Source organism: Thamnophis elegans, chromosome 4 (assembly GCF_009769535.1).
Source record: "Thamnophis elegans isolate rThaEle1 chromosome 4, rThaEle1.pri, whole genome shotgun sequence".
Lineage (NCBI taxonomy): Eukaryota > Metazoa > Chordata > Lepidosauria > Squamata > Colubridae > Thamnophis > Thamnophis elegans.
The window spans coordinates 7056975-7081160 of NC_045544.1; the positions used below are offsets into that span (position 1 = coordinate 7056975).

Consider the following 24186-nt stretch of genomic DNA (forward strand, 5'->3'; position numbering starts at 1 on the left):
AAAAAACAAAACAAATACAGATTAAAACACTGGACAAATTCAGTTAGCTACATCCATACAGTAGCAGCTTGTTGTCAAATCCCGTTAAAACAGCATTTAAAATGAAATTTACAAACTTAATATTAAGCATTTTAAATCTAACTAACATAGATTAAAAGACAGGTTAAAACAGCTTATCTACATCTCGATTATCATCTGGTTAAAAAAAAAAAAAGAGAGGTCATATTACATTTTTTTTTTTTAAGCAACCCTAGATAAAAACTCAACCTTAGTGTGGGGACAGGGCGTAAGAGATGCAGCTTCATGCTTCTTTTTTTTTGTTTTATTTTTCCTGTTTTGCTTTAAAATTACACACAACAGTGAGGAAGAACAACCATGACAACATCATCTTGCTGAAAGGTTTAGTCAACAACTGCCAACAGTCTTTTAAAGTCCATGTCCTAAAAATAATACTAATGCCAGTTTCACTCCATTCTGGAAACATAAGTAGTATACAGGTAATCATAAGCAGTAATTCCTAGGATAGAAAAAAAAAAATGGGCTATTACTTGTCTTGTTGCCATTTACGTGGAGACCAGGGGTTTCTTAATTGTCTTTAAGTTGAGGTCACAGATGTGGAGAATATCTTTCAATATCTACCATAGGGGTGTTCCCTGTAACTCCCTCTGGTTGACCTGGGAGCTGGGGCTTTTAAACTGGAACGGCTTATGGTCCATTCTTCTTGAGATGAAACAAGACAAAATAAAGAAGAAGTTGCTTTATTTTAGTAGACATGGATGTAAGGCTCTAATCAAGCTATTCATGCACCAAGTATTAAAAATACCGTGGCACGACAAAACCGCGCTCCACTAAAGCGCGCCCGATTAAACCGCGTCGCTGACGTCATCAGCAGGGCGACAACAGCGACTGCGGAGAAAGAAGGGTGCTTTAAATAGCGCTTTGAAAGCAAGCCGATTCAAGTTAAGGTAAGGGTTAGGGTTAGGGTTAGGTTTAGGGTTAGGTTAAGGGTTAGGGTTAGGTTTAGGGTTAGGTTAAGGGTTAGGGTTAGGGTTAGGTTAAGGGTTAGGATTAGGTTTAGCGTTAGGTTAAGGGTTAGGTTTAGGGTTAGGTTTAGGGTTAGGGTTAGGTTAAGGGTTAGGTTTAGGGTTAGGTTTAGGATTAGGTTTAGGGGGGTTAGGTTTAGGTTTAGGGGTTAATTTTAGCTTTAGCGTTTACGGCGTGCTTTTTTCGTCGCGCTGTGATGACGTCAGCTACGCGGTTTCGTCGAGCGCGCTTTAGTCGAACACGGTTTTGTGGTGGAACCAAAAATACGAAGCCAGCCAGTGGTCTCTAAGATCCAACTGCTAATGAAAGAAAGCTCTCATTCAAGACCAAACAAACGCTCTTTCTTCCAATTTCCAGCGCATGTAAACAATCAATGTTTTTGCAAAACTATCAACTCTGGGGGGAAAAAAATCCCCACTCTTTGATTTTTGTCTGTTGCAAACAAACTTATTTCATGCCTGAGTTTCTAATGTGGTCTGAATAACTGGATCAGGAATTGAGTCAGAAGGGGGAAACTGAAAGATGAATGATCATGTGTTTTCTCATTTAACTTAAAAAGCACAGTGGAAATGATGGGAAACTTAGATAATATTACAGTGGGCTTTCTAATACAAGCAGATAATTCTGTGTACACAGAAAAGTCTATTAAAATACAGAGAGACAGAGGGAGAGAGAGAGAGGGAAGGAAGGAGGGAGGGAGAGGGAGGGAGGGAGAGACTGCTATAGGTTACTACAATGCAGTGATGGGATTCAGCCAGTTCGCACCTATTCAGGAGAATCAATTGGTAACTTTCTAAGCAGTTCAGAGAACCGATTGTTGGAAGAAATCTCATTTTGTTTTTTTCCACTTTACAGGGCTAATCCTGTAAGAAAGGCAGGAAGGAAACATTCTGGTGTTTCTAGCCTAATCTTTATTGCCCTGCTTACATAAACTGCCTCTCTGGTTAACCCTTATTACATTGTAACAGCTAAAGTGAAGCGCCCATCAACGTGAGTGACGTTGAGTTGGCCATGCCCACCCAGTAACATGACCACCAAGCCCCACCTACCCTGCTGGTCATTAGGGCAGAGAACCGGTTGTTAAATTATTTGAATCCCACCACTGCTACAATGACAATAGACTGGTTCTCTGCATTAGCTCTTAGTGATGTTACTATCATTGTTATTTTATTAGCACCCACTTTTCTCTATCTTATCAGATACAGGCAATCAACAATTTACAACCATTTGTTTAGAGACTGTTTAGGGACGGCACTGAAAAAGGTGATTCATGACTGTATGTTACATTTACACCCACTGCAGCATCCTATTGGTCACCGTGACTCGACAAATGTGTGCACTACAACAGCGCGCTGTCAATAGCGTGCCGACAGAAGCACGATTTAAGTTAAGGTAAGGGTTAGGTTTAGGGTTAGTTTAGGGTTAGGTTTAGGGTTAGGGTTAGGGTTAGGTTTAGGGTTAGGTTTAGGGTTAGGGTTAGGTTTAGGTTTAGGGTTATGGTTATGGTTAGGGTTAGGTTTAGGATTAGGTTTAGGGCTAGAGTGCGCTTCTGTCAGCGCGCTGTTGTCGGCGCGCTTCAGTGCTCATTCGTCGGCGCGGTTCAGAACTCGCGGTTTTGTCACAGCGGTTTAGTCTGGCATGCTTTTGTCGAGCGCCCTTTTGTTGGTGAACCATTGGTCGCATGACCAAAATTCAGATGGTTGGCAACTGGCACTTATTTATGATGGTTGCAGTGTCCCAAGGCCATGTGATCATCTTTTGTAACTTTCCAACAAGCAAAGTCAACGGGGAAACCAAATTCACTTAACAATCATGGGACTAACTTAAGAACTGCAGTGGTTTATTTAAGAACTGTGGCCAGAAAGATCATAAAATGGGGCAAAACTCACTTAACATTGGAAATTTTGGACTCATTTGTGGTTGTACGTTGAGGACTATCAGTATGTATAATATAGCTGAAAGATTTCCAGGCAGTATTGGCTCAATAAATATACCTCTTCTGCACTTGCCCAACATTGTTAAATCAATGTGAGGAGCAAAATAACAGCTAATTTCATCCTAGAAATACATTAAATACATTAATATGGGGGCAGTGCAGACCTAGTTTATGGCTCTGCATAAAAAAGATAGTCTTTAGATAAACTATATCCAATTAAACATAATAATCTGAAATATTAATTTATGTTGAAAATAATTTCTAAACAATGAGTATAACAATGTTCTGTGATATTGCTTGCAAAATATTAGCATAACTTTTCATTCTTAAATGGTTTTATTAAAAAGAACTGGAGCATGGACATCTAATTTTCTTATACTTTAAAAACAGCTACTTAAAAATATTAATTATTATTATTATCTTAATTTATTATGACCTGTCATTCTGAAAAATTCTTGGTGGCTTACAACATCCACATATACAATTAAAACAATTTAAAATAAAGTGTTTCAGAAACCGGACAGGAAAACAAGCTTTCTTCTATTAATGGACCATTTGTTTGTTGAGAAAAATCTGCACACTCCATCATCTCGGTCAGAATCTTTGGTCTATATACTGACGCTATTCCTTGCCTAGTTATGACTGAATGTAATAGGATGTGCTTCTGATTAGACGTACTTAGTACTATGCTTCAATGACTATTGCTATTTCTAGAATTTACAGTGTAATTTTACACCCAGAAGTAACTCCCGTGAATAAAGCAAGATTTTCTGGCAGGTAAATGCAAGGGACTGCAGCCTTAATTACCTTTATGCCAGTTCTGTTGATTAAAAATAAGAATATTACCTGGTAGGCTTAGCTGAGTTTTTCTAGAGGCCAGTTTTTAGCTACTGTGATTATATTCCATCCCTTTCCTTCATCCCGTTCCTAAGCTTTGCATTTGAAGCTAAAATTCAAGTATCTTGAAATATACTCCAAATAAACATTGTTGTCTAATTGATATCTTGACCCCATTTGCTTCCTAGCTTGTTACACAGGTACTCAACTTAGATCACTGCTTTGATTCTTATGAGAATGAAGCTAGGTGGGCAAAGGTGAATCATTTACCGTTTTAGCTTCCTAATCAAAATCTGTCCTATTTATATCAGGCTATTTATTTATTTATTAGATTTTTATCCTGCCTTTATTATCTTTATAAATCACTCAAGGTGACAAACATTCCTAATACTTTTTCCTCCTCCTATCCCTCCCCTCCCATAACAACATAACACCCCTTGAGAGGTGAGTTTGGTCAAGAGAGTGTCACTTGCCCAAAGTCACCCAGCTGGTTTTCATGCTAGAACTCCTGGTTTTTAGGCCAGTGTTCTACCCCCCCCCCCGTTGCACACCAACACACACTCCGAGCCAAAGATATGTTACGGCATTTAATCAACAGACAGACAGGTCCTTGGCAGCAAACTGGCACAGACAAGCTTGGGCAGTAATCCAGCACAAATAAGGCTTGGCAGCAATCCAGCCTGCCAAGCTCACAATAATGTTCTCCGACATTAGTTCCTACGTTGACTTCTGCAAGAGGGGCGTGTGCACAAGCAGTCCTTTTATAGTCTGGAGAGGAGCCTAATGACCACCAGCTGAGTGCAATTACTTCCTGTAACTGCGCAACTGTTCTTGATGCCTATTAGCTCTTCGGTGCCGGGCATCCAGGAACAACTCACTGCTGACCTCAGGCTCACACTCCCTTGTCTCCTCCCCACTGGTCCAAGGCTCAGGTGCCTCCTGGTGGCCAACCAGCCTCTCTGCACCCTGCTCGGATTCGGAACCCTGTCCAGGGTCCTCCACATCCTCCAGAGCCGACTCATAGGGCCCCTCGCTGTCGGAGTCTGGTGGCAGCTCCAACGGCTCCTGCTGGGCCACAACAGGCCAGTATCATCACCACTAGATCAAACATCCTCAATTTTTACAACCAGAATTTTGTGTTGCAAATAAAGTAGCTACACTTTTGAAAAAGTAGAGGATGGCCACATTTTCTGTCTTTCCAATAGCCAAACTGCATCATTCACAGCAGCATCCAAGACTTTCACAGACCTTGCAACACATGTATGGAAGGGTAGAACTGATGTTGTGACATCATGGTGCCTCTTTCTATCATTTGCAAGTCTCATCATGGTTACCTATTGTTGTGGCCCAGCAGGAGCCGTTGGAGCTGCAACCAGACTCCAACAGCAAGGGGCCTTATGAGTCGGCTCTGGAAGATGTGGAGGACCCTGGACAGGGTTCCGACTCCGAGCAGGGATCAGAGAGGCTGGCCGAGCAGGGATCAGAGAGGCTGGTTGGCCACCAGGAGGAGCCTGAGGCCTGGAGCAGCGGTGAAAGCCAAAGGGAGTGTGCTCCTGAAGTCATGCCTTGGACCAGTGGGGAGGAGACAAGGTAGTGTGATCCTGACGTCATGCATTGGAGCAGTGGGGAGGAGACAAGGGAGTTGGTCCTGGATGCCCAGCAACGGAGGGCTAATATGTGTAAAGAACAGTTACGCAGTTACATGAGATAATTGCACTCAGCTGGTGGTAATTAGGCTCCTCTCAAGACTATAAAAGGAATGATTGGGCACACGCCCTTTGCAGAAGTCAACATATTCTCTAGAATTGGAGAACTCTCGTGGCTAGCTTGGCAGGCTGGATTGCTACCAAGGTTAGTCTGTGCTGGATTGCTGCCAAGGTCTAGTCTGTGTGTTAATAAATCCTTGCAGTATCTTTGTCTCGGCGTGCTTTGGTGTACGAAGAGGGGGGTCAGAACACCTATAGATGCCTTTGACCAACCCTGTCTCTACTTTTTAGCATTTCCTGGGCAGACCATGGGACTTGCAAGAAAGAAAAAGCAGCTGCACATACCTTGTTGTGAGGTGGATTATAATTTGGCTGTAAAAGGACAAAAATCAAGAATCTAGCAGCTTTATCCACTCTCAAAATGAAGACAATCTAAATGCATCAGTCAATTTATGTCTGGATAGAGAAGGACTCGCTGGAGAAGAGCCTAATGCTGGGAAAGATTGAGGGGACAAAAGAAGAAGAGGACGACAGAGAATGAAGTGGGTGGATGGAGTCACCGAAGCAGTCAGTGTGAGCTTCAATGGACTCTAGAAGATGGTAGAGGACAGGACATCCTGGAAGAACATTGTCCATGGGGTCGTGATGGGTCGGACACAACTTTGCAACTAACAACAACAACAAATATATTGAAAATCTAGACCCAAATCTGCCAGGATAGAGTTCTGCCTTGCAAAGAGAACCCTAAATTGGATTGGATTTAATCTCTCCGCATCTCCTTATTTCCCTTCACAGAAAGTTTCTTTCCTTCGGGTGATTGTTCTTTCAAAGGAGATCACAACTTTCTTTGTCACAGAAAAGATGTGACAGGAAGACGTTTGGGGGAGTAGGAGTTGCTTCTTTTGAAGAACTTCCTATGCAGAACTTGAAATGTGTGAGGCATGTTGAAATGTTATTGTGAATACATTATTATTTTTTTCCCTAGCATTGCTTGAGATCTGGTTTGACCCGAACATTCATTCCTCCCCCTTCTTCTGATTCAAAATGCTGAAGATTAGACTTGTCATATGCCCAGAATTACAGACAGGATGCGAAGAATGACAACTTCTGTTGTAGGAGGATGAAAGCATAATGTGCTCTATTCCTCAATGTTGGGGTAATTTTGGAGAGAAAAGAACAGACACGGGCTTTAAGAGCTGCATAACAGACAGGAATTCAATCTATGCAAATTCTCCCCCTTCGTGCAATTATTTTTCTTACTACATTTCTTTATAAAAAAAAGTGAAGAAAATGGCAACCAATTTAATAAGGGGTTGTACCAAGTCTTCTACAGGGAGGATTTTAACTTGGGAACAACATCGGTTAAGAGAAAGACAAGAGGACCAGAGTGTTCAGGACGGCTGTGAAGCTGTGAAAGATTCAGGACAGATGAATAAGAGAATAACAGAATTGGCAAGGACATTGGAGGTCTTCTAATCCAACCCAAGGGTGTTGGTCTAGAACATGGGTCTCCAACCTTGGCAATGTTAAGCTTGGCGGACTTCAACTCCCAGAATCCCCCGATTCTGGGAGTTGAAGTCCGCCAAGCTTAACATTGCCAAGGTTGGAGACCCCTGGTCTAGAAGACCCCCTATACAATTCTAGACAAATGGTTGTCCAATCTCTTCTTAAGAACCTGCAGTCAGGAAGCACCCACGACTACCAACAGTGGATTAATTTCACCGATCAATGGTTCTATCAAGAAAGTTCTCCTTAGTTCCAGGTTGGGTCTCTCCTTGATAAGTTTCTATCTATCGGTTGCTTCTTGTTCTGCCTTCAGATGCTTTGGAGAATAGATGAAAGGAACTACAGGTTGACCTCACTTAGTGATTACTTGTTCATCAACTGTTCAAAGTTATGGTGGTCCTGAATGAGGAGATTTGCAACTGGTCCTCAAAATCGAGGCTGCTGCAGTGTGCTGAGGTGGCGCAGTGATTAGGGTGCAGTACTGCAGGCCACTTCAGCTGACTGTTATCTGCAGTTCAGTGGTTCTAATCTCACTGGCTCAAGGTTGACTCAGCCTTCCATTCTTCTGAGGTGGGTGAAATGAGGGCCCAGACTGTGGGGGCGATATGCTGACTCTGTAAACCGCTTAGAGAGGGCTGAAAGCCCTATGAAGCGGTATATAAGTCTAACTGCTATTGCTATTGCCTTGTAGTCACATGATCACAATTTGGGCACTTGGTAGCTGGCACACCCTTACAAGGGCCACTGCATCCCACAAGGACAGGATTTCCAATTGTGACATCCCTGCCAGCTTACCATAAACATCAGTGGGAAAGCCAGTAGGAAGTCACAACTCAAGGTCATATAATGTCACATTTAATGACTGTGTGTGTGTGTGGTTTGCTTCATGACTACAGAAATATCAGAATGGCCTCTGCTAGGTCTGTGCAGTCGCATGATTTTTTTTTTTCATTTTATAACCACACTTCATAGCGACAGAGTTTCTGGTCCCAATGGTTAAATGAAGACAACATTTTCTACAAAATGCAGAGTTAAAACAATACAATGTGCTATGACAGGATGAAGTGACAGCCACCAATTTGGACAGGGTTAGCAGGAGGAAAGCAAATATATGGAGTTGAAGGGCAGCAAAATGGTTTTTATATGTTGTAACAACCATGATAGGTGCATAGGTGCATGTCGTTTCTACTTTCAGAGGAAGTATACAAACTGTTGTGATGTATGAACTAATTGTGGTTTCTGTTGTGGCCCAGCAGGAGCTGTTGGAGCTGCCACCAGACTCCGACAGCGAGGGGCCCTCTGAGTCGGCTCTGGAGGTCCCTGGACAGGGTTCCAACTCGGAGCAGGGTGCAGAGAGACTGGTTGGCCACCAGGAAGCACCTGAGCCTTGGACCAGTGGGGAGGAGACAAGGGACAGTGATCCAGAAGCCAGCAGTGAGTTGTTCCTGGATGCACACCATCGAAGAGCTACTAGGCGTCAGGAACAATTACGCAATTACAGGAGGTAATTGCACTCAGCTGATGGTCATTAGGCTCCTCTCTAGAGTATAAAAAAGGCTACTTGTGCACACGCCCTCTTTGCAGAAGTCAACACAGAATCGAATGTCGGAGAGCTTTGTGTGAGCTTGGCAGGCTGGATTGCTGCCAAGCCTTATCTGTGTTTATTGCTGCCTGAGTTTGTCTGAGCTGCTGCCAAGGTCCTTATCTGTTTCTTCTGCTTGGCTTTCAGGCACCGAGGTGTTGGTTTCTTGCTATTAAAGTACATTCCAGTTAAGCTTGTCTCGGCAGTCATTACAGGACGGAGGAGGGGGTCAGAACAGGTTTCTAACACTTAGTCGGAGATATTGTTTGTGGGTTCTCAGTGCTAGACTATGCAAACTTTTGGATTGATCCCAGCCTAGTTTTTACCTGTCTCACCTGCTGCTACCTTCAGTTTAAATATTAAATGCACTTTGAGAGAAGATTCAGCTCTCTGAGCACATTGCCTTTTTGCACCGTTTCTTGACAAGCATATTATAATGCTGCCCATATTTACAATTCATGCTGCTCTTTTCTGCAACAATCTGCCATTTCCTTTAAACTCCCTTCCCTCCTTTCCTCTGATAATGAGATTTCCTCCATTTTTATCCCTGTTTGATCATTTTTGTCCTATCAGGCATCTTTACCGATATAAAGAAACATGTCATTTGGTTACTTTTATCATTATTTTCTAACTAATGGAGCAAGAATGGAAAATCCCGCAGACGCTGTCAAACCATAGTTCCCAGCAGCCTCCCAGCATAGTCAATGCTGAAGCAGGTTGGCATAACCTCCTGCTTGCATTGCTGCTTAAAAAAAAATGAGTCACCATTCAAGAGAACTTTAGAAGAAAAAGGTTGTTCTGTCTCTGCTGGTAAGCTATATAATAATAACAACTGGTGCTTATTGCTTTGAATAAAACTCCTGAACACAAAACTCCAAAGTGCATTGTGATGCTATCTTCTGGAACTTAGTTACCATTTCCCAATTAACTAATCGGATGTAACTGACCACAAATAAAAAAAAAATGAGATTTTTGGATACAGATTTTTGGTTGGAACTACTTAACTCCACTTCTGCTTTCTGGGTCCACTGGTGGAACCTCTTCTAACCGATTTGGTAGATTTGACAAACCGGTTCTACCGAATAGGTGCAAACTGGTAGGAACCCACCTCTGAGCACAGATTGAACACTATCATATCTACTTATTTACTGAAACGGATCTCAGTTCTACACAAGGGAAAGGAAGACAAGGACAGGAGGATAAACTGAAATAAATTAGACAGAGGGCATCACAAGAAATGGAGAAATGGAAAGTGGGAAGAGTTCATGAAAGAAAGCACAAATGCCCAGTGGACTCAGGAGTTCAGCTATAGTTCATTTTCATTGTCTTGTGGCTTTACAGATTCATTTGATATTACATGTGGAAGATATGATGCCATTTTTCATTTGCCGGTATCATTGACACTGATCTATTAGGAAATCACAATTTTAAGTCAAGTGTGAAAGAAATAAAACTACATAGGACACATATAGATCCACACTCCAACAAACATAATGAAACTCAACCTACAGGAATATTTGAGCATCATTTGCCTTCTTCCGTTTATTTTTAGAGGTGGTTTATTCACTTGCAATATTTTAAGATTCTTTGTTCCAATAGAACAAAACCAAAAGTATTTCCCCTGGCTCGTTAACAAAAAAAAAAAACCAGGGAGAAAATATTACAACATAGTGATGAAATGTTAGTTAAAATTAAAGTAATTTACAGCTTCTAAAGCATAGGAAATATTTTGATTTTCACTGGCAATATGTTGCATGGATTTTTTCCCCCAAAAACGCAGAAAGACACAAACTATTCCAAGTTCAGAACTTTAAAGCTGCAATAATCCGGTTGTAGGTGATAAAGCAGGAGTAACATTACATCTCCCTGGCTGAGACTGGAGAAAAATCTCAAACTCAGAGAAGGTGAAATCACCTCAGAAAACTACTCCGAAGGGTGGTAGAAACCTTGATAATTTCTATTACTACAAAAGCAGAACTTTACTATGGGAGGGAAGGAAAAAGTGACAATGTTGGAATTGCTTTGGACAAGGGCTGTCAAACTCACGACCCGTGGGCTCGATGCGCCCCGCGCTGGCCACACCCACACCCAGTTTAGCAAAGGGAATAAAGTCACAATACGTAATGTGATGATGTCGTGACAATGTTGTGACGGCGTGACCTTGACACCCCTGCTTTAGACTATCTTGAACTGACAGTTCAAGGGAAGAATTAAGCACACGCTTACATCTTTTTTAAAAAATGAAATCAATTGAATTTCAAATATTTAACCTCAGCTGGATCGAACCTCTCTCTGTCTCTTATCAATTCTAAACAGTGAATAGTTTTGTAGCTTTGGGAAACCAGTGGGGCCAATTTGCTCAAATGGAAAGTAGTCCATATTTACATGGTAACCAGTACAGCAATAGAAAATACTACTGTAGCAGTGGTGGGTTTCAAAAAAATTTGGAACCTACTCTGTGCGTGTGGCATGCTTTGTGGGAGTGGCTTTCCAGCCATGTGACCGGGTGGGAGTGGCTAAGATGATGTCACCATTCCCAGTCAAGATAGAGGTATAAATTACACAGAAAAGAAAGAGGCATCCATACATCTGAATTTAACTTCAAAGCAGTGGCAACAACTTAAATTCATTAAATAATAATGTTTGTTAGGGCTATGCACTGTTTTTGAATATATAGGAATGTAAAGCCCACAGCATCTACTTCAGTGGTGGGTTTCAAAATTTTTTGGAACCTCTTCTGTAGGTGTGGCCTGCTTTCTGGGTCCACTGGTGGAACCTCTTCTAACCGGTTCGGTAGATTTGACGAACCAGTTCTACCGAATAGGTGCGAACTGGTAGGAACCCACCTCTGATCTACTTGGTACTTTTTAAAGCAGCGTCACCTTTTTCTTGGATTCATGAAATATCTACTTTAAAGAGTTGTGGGTGGGGTAGTATATTTACAGTCTTATTTGATAGACTGTAGCTTTCCTTTGCATCTTTTGGGTTAAATATAGGCTTAGTGAGATTTCCTTTACAATTTATTTATTTTTTATTATTCTGAAAAAACTCACTGTAACTCATATACACTAATGGGGGATTATATAGAATACACATGGACCACTACATATTTCACTAGTCAACATCATCCTTTTCTTCCCCTCTACAGGCGTTCTGGAACTTACTTCCGGATCCACTGGTGGAACCTCCTCTCAATGGTTTGGTAGATTTGACCAACCGGTTCTACCGAACTGGTGCGAACCGGTAGGAACCCACCTCTGTGCCGTAGCCTCCTAGCCAATGAAATCTTGCTTTCTATTGAGAACAGTAATATGAGATAGCCAAGTACGTATAAAGTTGCTGTTATATCAGTAGCATCACTAAATCTGGTGCTTGTTCACCATGCAATAGATTTGCACGTTAAGCGGCATTTTCGCTATTGCTTTTGAATACTGACCCTACCCCCTGTGATTAACGTCATTGAAGACCTCTGATCAAAACGGATTTGTTTGGTTTTGTGACCTCAATTCCACAAGTTACATTTGACTTCAGAATGACATAAATCAGCTTAGCCTGCCCTCCGGGAGAGCAGGAAGAGAGAACGTACAAGTAATTTTGGGTTGTCACTGAATGATTGCTTTTCTGATTTCACACATTTACCAAAAATAGATCAAGCCTTACCGTAGCTGTCATAGGCATCTTCACTTGTTCCATGACCATAGTCATAATATTCAGGGAGACTGCAATAGATTTAGACAGCGAGTTATTGCAAAGGGAAAATGGCTCAATTGAAACAAAACATTAACTAAACTTGTTATTTTTCTCCCTCACTCCTTTTATAAAAGCTACAATGGTGAATTATTATCTGTATTTTGAGAGAGAAAACTGAATTTAAAAAAAAGAAGTGAACACAAAACACAGCCTTTTCCATTGGCCCTCTTTGCCTCTTAAATAAAAACAAATGTTGTAGCAACGGTGCTTTCAAGAGAAACACATGGAATACTCATTTTGTATCTTCCCCGCCAGTTTTCCAGAACATTATTTATGTCATCATGTTTTTTTTTTCATTCTCAGTTAACCTGAACTAAAAAACATCAATTACACATTTGAACGACTCGGTTACAATATCTAGAGGTGTGCATCTTTCCGGTGTAAAACGCAACCTTGAGGATCTTGGGACATTTGCATGCTACAAGGGATTTTTCAGGCGCCATGGGAAAAACTCACATTAGATTCCAAGCTGGGAAGGATTGAAAGGATTTAAAATTCGTTGCCATCATCATCTTTTCTAATAAATTTCCCCCAAATAAAAATTGTAGAAGAAATCTGAGCACCACGACGTAGCAAATACGTTAGCAGCACAAAGGACAATTTGGGGATACAAATCTTACATTTTAATCATGTTGGAAAGGTTGCTAGCATCACTAAAGGGAATCAAAAATAGCAGGAAAAAACAGTTTTCACAGTAGGATCCCTTATCTCTAGTAAGAGTAATATTCCCTGTCATTCTTCCTCTCTGCTGGTACTCATGAGTTTGGGAGCCCTGCCTTTTACACCAGCTCGTGTTAGTAACACAAACTATAATAAGCAAACTTTAATGTTCATTACATTAAACTGTGCTTGGTTTTCTGAAACCAAGAATCTATCTGGCTTTGTTTGTACGTGAAACTTCCTGAATCACGGTTATTTATTGAGTAATTACAATCAAAATAAACTGCCACAATTGTAATTGTATGGTATTCAGAGTCTTATTTCTATTTCTTTGCTTTGATTGGGAAAACAGACATGGTTCTCCATACAAATATACTGCAAATGTTTTGTGTTCTGAACACCAGTCTGACTAATACCTCAGCAAAATCGCACATCTCAATAACTCATAACATGTAACATCTCATAACTACTCATAGGAATTTCTTTATAGAAACACCAAGAAATCACAATTACTTTGTATGTAGTTGATAATAGGGTAACTCAAGTTATGCATGTTGAGCTACTTACGTACTACAATAAATGGCTTAAAAGGGTGACTCTGTTTTAGATTAGATTCAGAATTATTTTGAAACTAGTGGTCCACATCATTAACCTGATTGAAAATCCATGGCTCCAACATGGGTTCAAATCCCAACATGGATATCAATGCATGTGAGAAAAATGCTAGCCGTCTCAGAGACAGTTTGGTTTAGCAGTGAAGATGCTGGCCTGGAAACCATTGTCAACCAGGTGACAGTGAGTTCTAGGCCAGTGGTTCCCAAACTTGGCAATTTTAAGACTTGTGGACTTCAACTCCCAGAATTCTCCAGCTAGCTCTTCTGGCTGGAGAACTCTGGGAGTTGAAGTCCACAAGTCTTAAAGTTGCCAAGTTTGGGAACCACTGTTCTAGGCCTTCCTTAGGCAATGAAACCAGCTGTGTGACTTTGGGTTAGTTGTTCTCTCTCAGCACAATCTACCTCACAAGGTGGTTGTTGTGGGGGAAATCGGAGGCAGGAGAATTAGGTCTGGTTGCTACCTTGAGATGGCCAGATACTGAAAAAGGCAGGATAAAAATCAAATAACAATAAGATGCAAAAGGAATTGATAGGACAACTCCATTCTTTTTATTGCCTCCCAGACAATGTTGTCTGCTGGTGAGTGTCTGGATTAGTCCCTCCAGTTTTCTTGGCAAGGTTCTTCAGAAGTAGCTTGCCATTGCCTCATTCCTGGGGCTGCAAGACAGTGACTGGTGTAAATTTGTAGAGAGTTAAAACCCACCCCTCTCCTAGAAAAATGAAATATCCTAGGAAATATTGAAAAGGCAGAATATTATATTTCCCTGAACGTGAAAAGGGAGAAACATATTTTAAAGACAAAGTAGCCCCCTGCAGCTTCCTGCCCACCCCCTTTTGTCAATGGGCCATTAAGATGCGCAAGCCAGTCCCTTTACATAATAAAGAGTTCTCCCCTTCAGCTGCAGGGTGACGGGATTAAGGCATGGTTAGCCTTTACCCACTCACCACAAGGCATCTGAGAACTCAACCAAACCTGGATTCAAAAACACAGCCTAGAGAGTTGCCCCTGCATTGCCCCATGCGAGTCTGACAACCAATCAGAATACATTGCTCGCACAGGAACAGGAAACAGATAGGTGGGACCGAACAGATTATAAAAAACCCTGCAAACCCCTTCTTCGCTCTCTCTTCTTCTCCACCCAACATTGAAGCATGTGATCACCTTTTCTGTTCAGGACTCAAGCCATGTGGTCCTGTTCACCATTAAACCATCTTTCCAAGCAGCCTCCATGTCTTCAGTGTCTTTTCCCCCACTTGGAGCCGAACCCAGAAGGGCATTTCTTCCAACAGTTCAAACAGTTGGCTTTGTATCTAATGCAAAAGTAGAATTCACAATCTCCTAGTTTCTGGTTTTTAATTACTTTATAGCTCCCGTTGCTTAAGAAAGTTCAAAACATTCTTAAAGATCCATCTCATTCTGGGCACCCTTTTTTTTTTTAACTATTACCATCTGGCAGATTGTTCAGTATAATAAAAACAAGGACAAATAGATTAAAAAATAGCTTCTATCCCAGGGCAGTAACTATATTGAATTCAACGGTATAGTGCAATATTAATGCAATATCAGGTTTTCAATTTCAGTTATACAGCATGTGAAGGATGTATGTCTGTGTTTTTATTTTTATAGTTATAATGTACACTGAAGATGGCGTTTAATTTCAATGTACGACGTGCAATGATAATGAACTAAACTAAACTAACCTACGCCTTAGTGATATCTGTTATTTTCTTTCGAGTTGCATCTATTATTTCACGCTTATGAAATATACGGAGGATACGCATGGATTGTTTTCAGAAAAAATACTGACTTCCATTTTTTTCTAATTGTCATATGGAAGACTGTGGCTTGGAATGTAAGAATAGAACATTATAATAGCTTGAAATATACATGAAGTGACTGAATGAAAGAAAAAAAAAGATATGTTGCCTGTTTGTGAAATTAAAAGTAGAATACAACAGATATGAATGAAAGTGGTCTGATGTTGTGGAGTGGAATTAAAGAATATACGTAAGAAATTGAAGGGTATTTTCAGCCATGAAAGACCAGGGCTACATGTGAAGTTCTGATTAAACTCATTTATTATTTCTTATGGTTCTGCACAGGAATCTACTCAATTAGCAGTTAGAGTCTATTTTGATGCTAGATAAGGGTCAACGGAATTTAAAAGGGGTTGAACTTAAGTCTGTTTATGGCTATGTAGAGATTCTAGGCTGATTCCTCTTTCGACTCCTTCCCTAGTTCTGCCACCCTTTCTCTTTCATTAGAAATTAAAGGAATAAATATATTTCATAAAGTATGAATTGGAGTCAAGATTGTTGGGAGTGTGTAGTAGAATAGCTGTTCATAGACCATCATGGCTACATGTTAAGCTCCAGTGGACAGTATTAATGAAAGGACAGAAGATGAGTTTTTGAGGAGTGGGGGAGGGTGCAAAATTTTAATTAAATATGATCTAGGGATAAAAGTTATTCTGCTTGGTGACATGAATGGATGGATGAGGATGAGACACGAGGGAACAAAAATATGACTGGTCATTTGGAGACACACAAATAAATAAGTATTGTGAATGTTAAGTCAGATCCTACTTAGAAGAGGTGGATTTTTTAAAAAGTAAGAATGATGACTAGTGAATATCTACTTGGAAATAGTGTTTTTTTAAATACATGGTACAAACATAAATCTATTCATTGATACAGATAATTGATATTTATTGTTAGGTAAACTCCCCGTTAAGAGAACGAGTGTGTGCAGAGAAGCGTAATGAAAATGGTGTGGAAGAAACGCATAAACCAGCATACGGAGACACTGAATAGTAAAACAGATAGTATTTTACTTCTGTGGAAATAGAGGTATGCAGAGTCCAATTCATACACGGTTAAGACAATCAGTCATCAACATTCTCTGTTAAGGGGTGATCCATTAAACACAGTCCAGTATCATATAATCCGCTCAGCACACAAAGTCGCTAACAGTAGCAAAACTCACAGCAATTCACGCTGAGCAATAGACAACACATCTACAACCAATATCCACCGATCAGCATCTAACAATCAGAGAGCTAACAATGATTCTGGCTCCATCTTATGGCCGCTTGAGGTAACAGCAACCAATCACATTTACAGCAGTACTTAAAGAAACAGTACTACTATTATGGCTTATATATTGCTAACCCGACTGTTAGCCTACATTCCTAACATTTATGATAAAAGATTAAAAGATTCAATGAATAACACAGGGTTGATGAAAGATTGCGAATATGGAATACAACTTTTTGGTATTGTCAAGCGTGAGAACTGAGAAAATGGGTATGAAAGAAAAAGGAGTAAAAGAAAGAAATAAGACAACGTAGAACAACTGCAAAAGAAAACACGAGTTTCACATGAAATGACAAAATTTAAGGATATGGAAAGGATAGGAGCAAAACCGGTTTGTAAGAACAGAAAAGCATAGAAAGATAATGTGAATGGTGTTGGCATAAGTTAGATTTGGTGAGATTTCCTTTTCTTTTTCCTTCTTTCTCAAAATTCCCCCTTTCATTTCTTTTGCGCCAATTCTAGAGGCATTTAAGAGGAGACTGGAGAGCCATTTGTTTAAAATGGTATGGTACCAAAGAGCTAATAGGCATCAGGAACAGTTGCGCAGTTACAAGAGGTAATTGCACTCAGCTGGTGGTCATTAGGCTCCTCTCCAGACTATAAAAAGACTGCTTGTGCACACGCCCCTCTTGCAGAAGTCAACGCATTGACTAAAAGTTGGAGAACTTTTGTAACTATCTTGGCAGGCTGGATTTCTGCCAAGGCTTGTCTGAGTTGCTGCCAAGGTCCTTATCTGTTTGTTATGCTTGGCTTTCAGCCACCGAGGTTCTGATTTCTTGCTTATAAAGTACATTCCAGTTAAGCTTGTCTCGGCATTCGTTACTGGACGGAGGAAGGGGTGAGAACACTATACTATATGATCACCACCATATGATCACCACCACCACCACCACCATCACCATCCATGACTTCATTTTACTAGACGAATGTTTGCTTAACAGAAGGAATTCTGCTAATTCCTGCATGTGTCTCCTATACTGTCTACCAGCATTTTTCCTTTCTCTGCCATTTTTCTTTTCTTTAAGGATAGAAGAAGTAGGGAAAAGGTCTCTGCTATTCTGTCTCAGATCCACTCATGTAGCAAAATAGATTCAATACGAGATGAGATAGAGACAAAAAAAGCAAAATAAAAACCCACAGATTTTTTTTTGACATGGGAATAGAATGAATGAAAGTGGGGGTAGCATCTGAAAGAGATGAAAACCAGAAGACAGACCGAAGAAACCTAAAAGTCAGGGAAAGAGACAGTTAAGAAAGGATAATTTTTTTTTTTAAAAGGAAAGGGATTGCCTAAGGAAGAGCGAAGGGCCGCTGGGTAAATCTAAATTTCCATCTCTCTCGCTCTCTCACCCACCAAAATGCCTGTCTAAACATTAATTCTAGCAGAAGGATGAAAAACAAACTCCACTCCCCGAAACACACATATATAGGTGGTCCTCAACACACAGCCACAATTGAGCCCAAAATTTATGTTGCTAAGTGAGACATGTGTTAAGTGAATTTTGCCCTATTTTAGGATCTTTCTTGCCACATTTGTTAAGTGAATCACTTCAGTTGCTGATTTAATAACACGGTTGCTAAGTGAATCTGGCTTCCCAATTGACTTTGCTTTGAAGGTCACAAAAGTGGACCACATGACCCCGGGACACTGCAATTGTCGTAAATATTAATCAGTTGCTAAGTCTCTGAATTTTGATTGTCTGACCATGAGAATGCCGCAACGGTCATAAGTATGAAAAACAGTTATGTCACTTTTTTTCAGAGCTGTTGTAACTTTGAACAGTCATTAAATGAACTGCTGTAAGTTGAAGACTACCTGTGTGGCAGTGACGTGCGGTGAGGTTTATGGCTGGTGAGGCAAGCGGGCAAAAGCCGCCCTATGTCGGACACAATTGCAGGGCGTTCGGATGCCCCGGCGCTGTGTCCCACATAGAGGCGTCCCGCCTCTATGGCGGACACAGCGCCGGGGTTTTCGGAAGGGCTTTACCACACGAAGGGAGAACCCATCTTTCTCCCCTCTCCTACAAAACAGCATCAGAAGGAAAAGGGGGCAGATTATATTAATGAAGACACCCCACACTTAAAGTGGTTCCCCTTAGACAGGAAACAGGAAATGATTATAAACATGCCTGCTGAATGGTCAGCCTCCTCTACAGGACGAGGCGGGAGAACCACGTGCCTCATCTACATAAGGGATTTTTCGGCTTTTAACCCTTGCTTAACTCTGCTCGAGTTTTGGGTTGCCAAATTCAACTCAGACACTTCCCAGCTGAGAGATTTCCTACTGCCCAATAAATGCGTTTATTTATGGGAATGGTTCCGAAACATAAAAAAAGTGCCAGCCCACGGGCCAGCAGAGGCGAGTAAAACACACACACACACACACACACACACACACACACACACACAAATTACTTACAATAATACAATTACTTACAAATTACATTAATTTTGAATTCCTCCCCCCTCCCTCTGACCCACATACCTTTTCCAGCTGTTTCACAGAGGATTTCAACTCTGCTCTTGCCTGCCATGATGAAAATGTAAAAATGTAAAAGGAAAAAGGCAAGAGTTGCTGAGGTCAGGCTGGGTTAGCTGCTGCCAGAGTCCCCAATGGATGACTCTGCTTAACTGTTTAAAAAAGCCTCTAAAAAGACGCCCTCTACAGGAGGAGGCAAGAGAACCACGTGCCTCATCTACATAAGGAATTTTTCGCCTTTTAACCCTTGCTTAACTCTGCTCGAGTGATCATAAAGTCAGACCAAATGAGGCATGTGGTTCTCCTGCCTCCTCCTGTAGAGGGTGCTTTTTAAAGAGGCTTTTTTAAACAGTTAAGCACTAAGCAGAGTCATCCACTGTGACTCTGGCAGCAACTAGCTCAGCCTTTTTCCTTTTACATTTTTTTTTCTTTTCATGATGACAGTGGTGAGGCTCTGCCTCCCCTGACTGCACGTCCCTGCTGTGTGGTCAGGATTTGTACAGACGATGTGGAGGCAGTAAAACTCACTAGCATTTTAACACCAAGTAGCTTCTCACTCCTCCTCCTGTTTTTCTTTTTAAATATATGGAGAACAAGTACACAACGTTTGAGGCTGCAAGGCCAGGAAACAGCCAGAAGACCAACTGAATAATTTTTTCAAACGCTCCAAAGCAATTCAAAAGCACCTGTTTCATTTTGACACCTCACCTCAATTTGAAGGGGAGATTCAATTGAAGCCTCTCCAAATCTCAGCTCCGTGCAGCCCTAATGTACCATGTGCGCTAAATCAAAAAGTAGGTATAAATACATGCATATTAAAACCATGTTAAATGGAGATGTGATTAGCCCGTCTGTACATGAAGAAGGCTAACATGGAAACGTGGAAGAAGACGAGATGTAGAGAACCTGAGACACTCTATTATCGAGGCTGTCATATAAAATATTGGAGATCTATAATGGAAAGAAATCTTCCACCACATAAGGGCAAGACACTTTTATTTATTTCAGAGGTAGCATACTTCTTGTAGTTTTGTTCATTGAAGTGTGTGTGTGTGTGTGTGTGTGTGTGTGTGTGTTGCATTTATTAGCCCAAATGCAACACAAATGTAACAAAGGCAACATAAAAAATGGCTTTCTGCCTGGATTGCTCCTAGGGTGAGCCGAAAGGCAGAAAAAGGGAAGCAGTATGCTCCTTCCATACCAGGGGTTGTGACACAACACACACACACACACACACACACACACACACACACACACACACAGAGGCATTTCAAGATTTGGATGATGAACGCCATACATGGATCGCTCTGAAATCTGCCAGCTTTTTAGGCTTCCTAATTTGATTCCTTCAATAGCCTCGGAATAAAATATATGGAGATCTGAGCTAACACGAACCCCAAAATGCGACATATGCGTAGCAATGCATAAATCAAGTCCATGCTCCACACAATAAAAAAGGGGGCAAAATAAGTAGCAAGCATGCTATAATATCAAGATTGTATGCCATTCAGATGGTGCCATCTGTTCTCTATATAAAATGCTGCCGTCTTATATAAATATGCTGAAAACTAATGTCAATGAAATCTATCTGCTCATGTTAGCACGGGGGAACTAGGCATTCTCCTTGCAGCGAAGTTTACTTCTGTATATGCTCGAAAATGGGGGAAAAAACCTTGACAATATTCTCAAAAGGGTATTGACGGTTGGTGAAGACGATGGAACTTGTGGAGATGACGAAATTAACTTCTCTGGAAAACTCTACACCAGTATCTACCTTTATGACTAGAGTTTTTACATAGATTTTTGCATAAAAGTAAAAAAAAACCCCATGCCCTTATGATTTGTCCTTTCGATGATTGGGGCGGGGAAGGATGATAGAAAAGAGTGAGCATTATTTTGTTATCATAGAATAAGAGGTAACATGACTTTGTATTTCTTTGTATTTGCATTCTTTCTTTCTGCAATTTTTCTTTCTTCTTTTTTTGTTTCGTCCTTTTCTTTTCCTCTCTTATCTGCTTTTACTTTGTATTGCTTTATTTTAGTTTTTATGCTCTGTGTATGTGTGAGTATCATACACACACACATTTATTTAGCGTATGGCATATTGTACATGGACTTGCAACATATATTAACATTTTTTCTAGATTAAAAAAAACCCACATACACAAAAATAGAAATAGCAATAGCCGTTAGACTTATATACCGCTTCATAGGGCTTTCAGCCCTCTCTAAGCGGTTTACAGAGTCAGCATATTGCCCCCAACAACAACAATCTGGGTCCTCATTTTACCCACCTCGGAAGGATGGAAGTCTGAGTCAACCCTGAGCCGGTGAGATTTGAACCGCTGAACTGCAGATAACAGTCAGCTGAAGTGGCCTGCAGTACTGCATTTAAGGTTCAAGGTTCATTTTATTTATATGCCGCCCTATTCCCAGCGGGACTCAGGGCGGCACACAAACCCAAAGGAGGGGAAGGGAAACACAAAAACTACAACTAAAGTACAGGGCATTTAAAAACAGCCAACAGCCACATAATTTGAGAGGGGAAGGGAACTCATCAACCCCAGGCCTGCCGACACAGCCAGGTTTTAACGGCTTTTCGGAAGGCCTGGAGAGAGGTGAGGGTCCGAATCTTTGAGGGGAGCTCGTCCCAAGGGCCGGAGCCGCCACGGAGAAGGCCCTCCCCCGGGTAGTAGCCAGATGACATTGGCTAGTAGACGGAACCCGGAGGAGGCCTAATTTAACCACTGCGCCACCTCATACACACAAAGAAACCCACATACACACAAATACACATACACAGAGACATAAACAAACAAGCAGGTATCATCCCATATCCGTTCAAAATCTTGAAATTAATGGCCTGCTAAAAACGTCTTCTGTATTTTTCCCCCCTCTCCCTTTCAGTTGGATTGAAAAAGAGATGGTTTTGGCTATGAGTATCCTAGGCTTCATTACACAAAACCCTTCCCAACTCCACCTCCACCCCCCACCCCCACCCCCAAATTTCCCCATGCTTCAGCTAAAACTCAAGATATGACATCGTGAAGGAACTCCTCCTATCCCACACATTTGGGATGAGGAAGTGGAGGAAAGTGAGGAGGCTGCCAAGGGATGGGAAGAGATGGAGTAGAATAAGTCAAAGCGGCAGCCTTCACCTCTTCAGACACTACTTCTCCCTTTCCCAGCAACATCCTCTCTGTGGAGTAAGGAGGAGGGTAGCAAAAGTAAGAGAGTAATAGGGGTCGGGGTGAGAGAGCACTTACAATGGGTTCTGACACCTTACAGATGGCGTGTCGGGGTTAAAGAGCATGCAAAGTGGCTGTAGTAATGGACGCATAGCATCCAGATGGTGGAGAAAAAAGCCATTTCTCTCCATCCCATGCCACTCTTGGAATTACGGCCTTATGGATGTCACATTTGATCAATGTGCTAATATTTGATGTGTGTTCAGAGGAATCGCCGGAGAAAGGCAGCACTGGTGGATGCTGATGTCATTAGCAGCTTACTAATGGGAAGGGCACCTTTGCCAATCTATACCATGTAGGGCCCTGGAAAAAAAATGGCTGTCCCTTAAACTTCTCTTAAGCCTACTCTCTACTTTTTAAGTATTTCCTTCAGTGGTGGGATTCAGCCAGTTTGCACCTATTCGGGAGAACTGATTGGTAACTTTCTAAGCAGTTGGGAGAACCGGTTGTTGGAAGAAATCTCCTTTTGTTTTTTCCCACTTTACAGGGCTAATCCTGTAAGGAAGGCAGGAAGGAAACATTCTAGTGTTGTTTCTAGCCTCATCTTTATTGTCCTGCTTACAGAAACTGCCTCTCCAGTTAACTCTTATTACCATTGTAACAACTAAGGCGAAGTGCCCATCGACCTGAGTGACATTGACTTGGCCATGCCCACATGAACACATGATCACCGAGCCCCGCCTACCCAGATGGTCATTAGGGCAGAGAACCGGTTGGTAAATTATTTGAATCCCACCACTGATTTCCTTCCTTGTTAATAGCTGCAGTGCCTACTGGTGATGTTACCTAGCACCTGAGAACCCTCATTTCAACCCTGACCTACAAATATTCTCCTTTATCAAGGGAATAGGAAAGGATAAGCATAAAATTATAAGAGGGTTTGCAGGAATACCATCCCGAAAATACACCAGTTCAGAGTTAAAAAGAGATAACCACGATAACAGAAAAGGAAAGGAAGAGAGAAGGAGAGAAGAGAGGAAATGGGAAAGAAGGAAGAAAGAGGAAAGGAGAGGAAGGAGGGAAGGGATAGAAAAAGAAGTAGAGAGGGCAGGAGGAGGAGGAGGAAGAGAGGAGTAGGGGAGAGGCAAGGGAAGAAGGAAAGGGTAAGGAGAGGAGGAAGGAAGAAAGTAGTGAAGGGAGGGAGAATGAAAAGAAAAGTTACCCAGAATGTATATTGTAACCTTTTATATGCAGAAATGAATATTCAAAAGTGATAAAGATAAACAAGAAGAATAACTATGTGAATGTATACCTGTAACTATATATAAGAGAATAAAAAAAAACTTACTAAAAATATTCTCCTTTATCTGTACCAAATTTGAAGACACCCATTTGCTGATTTATGGTGAGCTCACATGACGGAAAGGTCATCACGTGAACTCACTTTAATAAATGATATTGTGGGTGTTTGTTATACCCCAGATTTTATATCATCCGGCCACTCTGGCGCTTTTGCCTTGGGAATGCTGATGAATGCAAGAAATTAACAGGCTACTCTGGAGCCCTATCGAAGCCCAACTAGCTCTGTGTTTCATATACAGCTTTTCACAAGACACCACATTGAAACCAATAGAAAGACAGCCAGGATTCTGAAGGAAAAAAGTAAAATAAAAGTTACTTAGGATTTTGACTTAGTGAGAGATCTCATCATCTCCATAATGAATATTGACTTCCACTCATACGAGGCAATAATTGATAACAGAAATTGAGAAAAATAAAAAGTGTTGA

At 41.2% G+C, this 24186-nt stretch overlaps 1 protein-coding gene across 2 annotated transcripts in view; it reads right to left on the reverse strand.

Moving 5' to 3' along the window:
- Window positions 1-628: 628 nt before the first annotated feature.
- KHDRBS2 (KH RNA binding domain containing, signal transduction associated 2) overlaps window positions 629-24186 on the reverse strand; it is a 457717-nt gene continuing 434159 nt past the window's right edge. For both annotated transcript variants that reach the window (XM_032216390.1, XM_032216389.1), the window contains 3 exons: window positions 12272-12330; window positions 11469-11474; window positions 629-720 (listed from right to left, as the gene is read on the reverse strand). In XM_032216390.1, the coding sequence (XP_032072281.1) occupies window positions 629-720; window positions 11469-11474; window positions 12272-12330 (157 nt within the window). The remainder of the gene's footprint in view (window positions 721-11468; window positions 11475-12271; window positions 12331-24186) is intronic.